The sequence below is a fragment of the Echinops telfairi genome, unplaced genomic scaffold, assembly GCF_000313985.2.
Source record: "Echinops telfairi isolate 266 unplaced genomic scaffold, ASM31398v2 ScPeMD7_31;HRSCAF=116, whole genome shotgun sequence".
Classification (NCBI taxonomy): Eukaryota; Metazoa; Chordata; class Mammalia; order Afrosoricida; family Tenrecidae; genus Echinops; species Echinops telfairi.
In genome coordinates, this window is record NW_022103928.1 from 26,984,425 (window position 1) to 26,990,886 (window position 6,462).

The 6,462-nt window shown below is 47.9% G+C and overlaps 1 protein-coding gene across 1 annotated transcript in view; it reads right to left on the reverse strand.

Moving 5' to 3' along the window:
- Positions 1-523: 523 nt before the first annotated feature.
- The window catches only part of TMEM40 (transmembrane protein 40), a 53,867-nt gene continuing 47,928 nt past the window's right edge, over positions 524-6,462 (reverse strand). The window contains exons 8-11 of the mRNA XM_045290005.1: positions 2,886-2,957; positions 2,392-2,466; positions 1,830-1,892; positions 524-1,110 (exon numbers count right to left, since the gene is read on the reverse strand). Of these exons, the coding sequence (XP_045145940.1) occupies positions 1,091-1,110; positions 1,830-1,892; positions 2,392-2,466; positions 2,886-2,957 (230 nt within the window). The 3' untranslated portion in view covers positions 524-1,090. The remainder of the gene's footprint in view (positions 1,111-1,829; positions 1,893-2,391; positions 2,467-2,885; positions 2,958-6,462) is intronic.

Consider the following 6,462-nt stretch of genomic DNA (forward strand, 5'->3'; position numbering starts at 1 on the left):
TCACCACATTTGCTTATTCACCCGCTTTGTCTTCAGCGGTTGTGTCGGGAAGGTTATCATCATAGAATGCCGATTTAATAGAAGAAAGTATTCTTGCTTTGAGGGAGTACTTGAGTGGAGGCCCAATGTCGAATTTTCATTTCTTTAATCATTCTTTATGCTCCCACACTGGTCTCACTTTGTGTGTGTTCTATAGTCTGTCGTTATTCCTCTTCATATGTAAGTCCAGAACTGAACACACGCTATAGGCGTGGTCTGGCCAGTGCAAGTATGACCTACTATCACCTCCTTCAATCTAGACTCTATACCTCTACTAATGGAACCCAAGTTTTCAATGGGTTTTGTTTTTATACCCTTTTGGTATCTGTTGAGCTGAGAATATCTAACAGCTCAGAGCTCTTTCACAGGAATGTTGGCAAAACCTTACTTCCCATTGTTAGCCTGTGCAATCGAAGTACTGAGCCTAAAGTAAAGAACCTGACATTTATCCGGGAGGATAGATGCTCTCCTTGCCTAGGTGATGTCAATGTGTCCTCATGCTCTAGAAACCCAAAGAATGGTTAGCTGACTCTCTTTAATCTGGAGAATAGAATGTTTATTGTATCTTGATGGAGAGTAGGCAGTGCTGGTGGCAGGGCAGAGAGAAGCCGAAATGCTGTGACTCTAGTTCCCAACACCTCACTTGCATAGGGTCACTGGGGAACTCATTCCTCAGGGTCGTGTGGACTATCTGTCCTGGGTTAGCTCAGCAGGACTGAAAAGCCCACAGGGGTTGATGTGAGAGAAACTAGAAGCCCAGACATATTACAGTCTGCATGGTCTTCTACTGTCTCCTGAGAGAAGGGACATCCCAGAGCCCTCCTGCTGTTGATCCGGGTACTCAGAAGGGCTCGGGCACCCCTGCCCACCATCTGCCATCCCTCCTGACCTGGGCTGCATGCCCGGGCTGCTGTCAGTGTTCAGACCACCTAGGAGGAAGAGTGATCGCTTTCTTGATCCAGCTTGGCTACCATGCATCGTCCACACTTGGCTCTAACTGTCCATCCTCATGGTCACTCTGGCCTGACCAACGGCCTTCCTGGCACAGGCCTCAGTCGACCCTCCTGGACACTGCAAGGAAAAGCGACAGGACAACATCAGATTCTGAAAGGAGACTGGCCTCATCCTTAGACTCACCCTTGATGCCCAAACACCTGCTCACAGGCATGATGTAGTCACCCCAGAAGCCACGAGTATCCATGACCCATAGTCGTTGTAGCTAATGTTCCCAGTTACTACTTACATGGCTTTAAGGAGACAGAGGGTGGTGGCCTCTTGGTGACATCTAGTTATTGTCCCAGCACCCAGATACCCAATCACTTTGGGAGGCACATTGTGGGCACAGAGCAGCAGGTCAAGAAAAGGATCTGCTTTGGCCCAGCTCAGCTACTCTAGCTCTGTGACCCTGGGCAAGTCACTTCACCAATCTGAGTCTCAGTTTCCTCATCAGGTAAGGATAATCAAGCCCCGTTGCTATTAAGCAACTATAATCAAGGACCGATCATGTTCAGAAACATGTAAAGTATGGAAGAATGAGGAATAGTCAGACTCCCATCCTTTCTATGCCGGGTCTCACAGCGAAGCACTTGTACATCCATTACTCTCTTGACACCCGCGTGCACCACCTTCTAGTTGAAGAAACTGAGATTGAAAGACGCTTCAGGACTCCTCCAGGGTCAGAGAGCTGGCAACCTCCTAGAAGGACTGGCATCCTTGTTTTTTCCTGCTACACCTTCTTCAAAGCAGAAGGCTGATGAAAGCAGCGAACCCCAGAAGGACTGTACACTTACCTAGCAGCCTAAGCTTCTGAAAGAGAGGGATGAAGCCTTGCAGGACACTGTGGATCCGGTACACTGTCAGAAACAAGGGAGAAAGAGGAGTTGAGGTTTGTGGCCCCTGGAGAGATGCAGGGTCAAATCCTTCCACCTGCCCACACAAGCAATGCTCAGGGTGAGGGTAGGGGGTTCCTGGCAGCAGGCTGAGCTTAGATAACACAGAGAGTTGTTATTAACAATTAGCAGCACTAACAATGCCAGGGACACTGCTGAATTCAGCATCCAGTCCCACAAAGCAAGCCCATTTTAGGCCCCTGGCTCACTCCTTGGGCCACTCAAAGCTGTTTGGGTTGTATTTTTATGGAGCTGTGTCATTTTCCTGCTGATTTTCACCAATGCTCTCGCTTGAAAGTGGTCAGAAGAAAACACGAGCCTCATGACATTTAAAAACCCAATCCTTAGGTCACAACCATTCCCTGGTCTGGAGGAGCCAGCGTCGTGGCCAGCCCCATCGTGGCCAGCCCCACCAAGACACTGCGAAGAGGCCTTACCTAGCCCGAAGTAGAAGAGGCCTTACCTAGCCCGAAGTAGATGCCGACCGTCTCCAGGGAGGCAAAGGTGAGAAGGCCAACCCCAAGGGACATGAACCAGTCTGGAAGACAGCCCGTGGAGAGCCTGGTCAGTCAGTGGTTCTGCCTACACCCCACCAACGCCCTCCCCAAGCCTCGCCTCTGCTCATGCTCCCTGTGCCAGTCTCCTACTGCCCCACCCCTCCCACTCCTCCATCCCCTGCATTCCCCCCCTCCATCTCCTCCCTCAAGCCAGCCCCCTTCCTCATGCATGGTGGGCGGGGATCCTGTTCCTCTCTTGAATCATGAATCAGTCTTTGATCCTTCTGATCACGCCGTACCACCAATTTCGGTGCCTATTGTCTCCGACCAATCTGCTTTTGCGCCTCCTTTCCCCCCTCGCCCTTACAAGCCCCTTCAGGTCTCTCCAACTCCCCTGGATACCTCTGCCACCCACCCAGCGCCTCTCCCCACCATGGCGTCCCCAGAGTCCCCTGCTGACCTGCGTAATAGTGATAACAAACCAACAGAGAGCCGATGGCAAAGCAGAGGAGGACGAAGTGGAAGAACTCATCTGTAAAAGCAGAGGGGAGGGATTTCGTTTGCTCCGTTCTCTCGTTAAATCCTGTCTCTGCTCAAATGGACCTTTCGTCAGAGGCATTGCCCCTGACCACCCACACGAAAATAGAAAATCGCACCTGGGCGCCCACTGCTGTCCAGCCCTTAGCTCATTGTTTCTGTCATTCTTATCACCACAGAAGGCATTACGTGTTTGTTTCTGTGCGTATTATATTCGCTGTCTCCCCCTTGGGGGAGCAACTCCAGGGGGGGCAGGGAATGTCACCTGTCTGGTCCTGGCCAGGAGCTCCGGCAGAGCTCCTGTGTGGAGTGTGTGTGGAGTGCATGTGAAAGGCAGCTGTGAAACAAGCAAATGTGCCCATTGTAAATGACCTGTGCCCCATTCTTCCTCCTCAAAGGGAGAGGTGCCTGGCAAAACCTTTCCACACATGCATATAGGCATTTTAAAACAGAAACGGGAACCACCTGTATCCTTGCTGCTTTATACATTGCTTTTTTTCCCCTTTTGTTGACAGAGTAGGCCATCTTCCTACCTCAGTGTCCAGAGATCGCTGGCTGCTTATCGGTCTGTGGTATAAAATTTACTCTAGTTTATTTAACCAGGTCACTGCTGGTGTGGGAGGATCCTTCCCTTCTAAGCGGGAGGCCAATTCAATTGACCAGCCAACGCACCTGAAGCACAGCCCCAACCATCTGTCCGTGGAGGCGTGGGTCGCTATGATTGATGCTCAGTAGATGTCAACAGAGCTTCCCGGTGAAGACAAACAAGGATGAAAGGCCTGGCCATCTACTCCTGACAAGCAGCCAGGGAAAGCATTTTGCTCTGTCGTGTCCGAGGTCCCGTGAGCCCAGAGTGAGTCGACAGCAGCTAACAACGACCATAGATGTCACTCGTTAGTTGCTGTCAGTCGATCCATGCTCCGGAAGCCTTAGAGTGTGTTAGAGTGGAACAGGGTCCACAGGGTTTTCTTGGCTGTAATCTTAATGGAAGCAGCTCCCCAGTAGTTTTCTTCTGGGGTACCACTGGATGAATTCCAAACCCTAGTCTTCAGGTTAGGGGTTGAGTGACCCCCTTTGTATTAGGTGCCATCGTGTTGATTTTGACTCCTATCGATGCCTTGCGACAGAGTCGAGCGGCCTCATCAGGAAAACCTTGGCTGTCATTGTTACACGAGCAGATGGTCAGGCCTTTGTCCTCGTGAGTGGATTTTAATCTCCAGCTGACAGGTTAACAGCCAGGCAGGTGTGTACCACGAATGTACTTATGTGCATGGAGTTCGTTACCACTCATGACGATTATATAGGACAGAGGAGGCTTCCCTAGGGTTTCTGAGGCTATATTCCTTTTTGTTTTGTCTTTGTCTCTTGAGAAAAATGAAAGTGTTATTTCTAGAGACTTTCTTAACTCAGAAGCCGGTTTATCACTTGAGGGAGGGCATTACACAAAACTAGACTTAATGTTTCAGGAATTGTCAGGTTTCAGTCGCTTTAAGTCCATTTATTTAAACAAAGAAACCAGGCCAGAATAAGGAATCCAAAATTGGACTCACAGCATCTGACAGGTCGTGGGAGGTGGGGCCTTGGAGATCCAAGAGCAGTATACATTTTTTCATTAACATTCTTCCTGCTTAGCTGGATTCTCAACCCTCAGATGAGTTTAGCTTCCTTATCCTCAGCCCGTGAATGATCAAGCTCTGTTGTGTTTGTTTGTTTTCATTTCAGTTTCTTTTTCTCAATGCCAATATAAAACGGTTCAAATGTTACGTTTCCCCAACAGTTTGGAGGCAGGTCGGCCTTTACAGTATTGCTTCTCTTTACCCTCCTTCACTAGCTAGGAAATTGCTTACTATTTTATTAAGTTTCAGTGATTGTCATGGTTATTGTAACACGTGTTCTTGATTGATCAAAATCTGATTTTTATGAGTACCTTTTACCCTCTTTCCAGAAAATGCTACAATCTTAGAAAACTTTAACGATATTTTTCTCCTTCTTAACTAACACATTATTCTTGTGTAGTTTTTTTGTATTAAAAGATAAAAACCATCAAATTATTTTCTAAACAACAACAAAAAAAGTGGTCACAAGGATGTGGAGCGATAGACGCTCTCCCTCATTGCTGATGCAAATGTAAAGTGGTACTGCCACTTTGGGACACAATCCGGCCATTTCGACAAAGCTGTGCAAAGGCTTACCAAACAACCCAGCAATCTCCCAGGCATCCACCTAAATGAACTGAAGACTTAACTCCCCATGAAAACCTGAGGCACAAATGTTTACCGCATTTATGTTCATCATTGCTCAAAACTGAAACCAACCAAGATGTTCTTCAATAGGTGAATGAATTTAAAAGCAACTGTGGCACATCCATCCATTTTTTAGGACGGTGAAGCTCTTCTATGATACTGTAGTGGACTGCAGAGCCTCCAGAGTAAGCCCTACTAGTCTATATTAGTATGCTTAACAGTCATGTATGTGGGTTCATCAACCACACTGTGGGATTATAAAGAGACTTTTCCCCAGCTTTGTCTCCCCCAAAGACATGCCAAAAGTTAGAGGCCTTTTGTTAGCCTATGGGGGGAGGTCAGATGATCACAGACTGAAGACAGTCAGTCACCAAACTAGGGTATGCCTGCTCCTTGCTGTTAAGGACAATAGACAGGCCTGCAGGTCATGATTTGGTTCCTGAAGGTGGAGTTCACACCCTACTGATAATGGTCTCTATCAGTTGAGCCAGGGAACAGGTCATACCGGCTCTGTGACATCCAAAATTAGGCTGCCATCCTGTATCTAGGATCTGCCCATCTTGCTACATGTATACCCTCAATCCCTCCTCTTCTTCTTGCATGGATACCCCTAGATCACATCCCTCCCATTACTGTATTACCTATGCACAACCCCTTCCTGGGACGTATGTCTTCACCTGTAATTAGAGGGCTTGCATGTCCCCAGAGATTATAAAAGCCTTGGTTAACATTAAATCTCTCTCTCCACATGGACCACCAAGTGGGGCTGAGGTGAGCATGCTACTATGAAATGTGTCTGACTCCATTATTTCAATCTCTTTTTGATCTCCCATGTTTTCTCTGACTTGACTATAATCGCTGTGCAATGGCACCTACTGAACTTATGATGATGTGCTAGGGGCAGGCTTCCCCTTGCACCACACAAATACAAGGATGTTAATACCAGGAGAGCAGTGTGCAGGCAGGCAGGGAGTAAATGGGGGACTTTCTGTACTCGCTGCACAGTTTCTTTGTAGATCTGAAATTGCTCTGATAAAGTGTATTTGACAACCAGAACACATCAGGGTCTTGACTTCTACCCTTATCTTTCTCTGTGAGGCCTTGATAGATTCCAGGCCTGGAGCTGAAGTGTTCCCTTAAGAATCCTTAAGGGTTCTTAAGGCTCTTTCTCTAGGATCTGATCTCCCCAGCCTGGCCCATTTCTAGCATCCACTTACACACACACACACACACACACACACACACACACACACACAC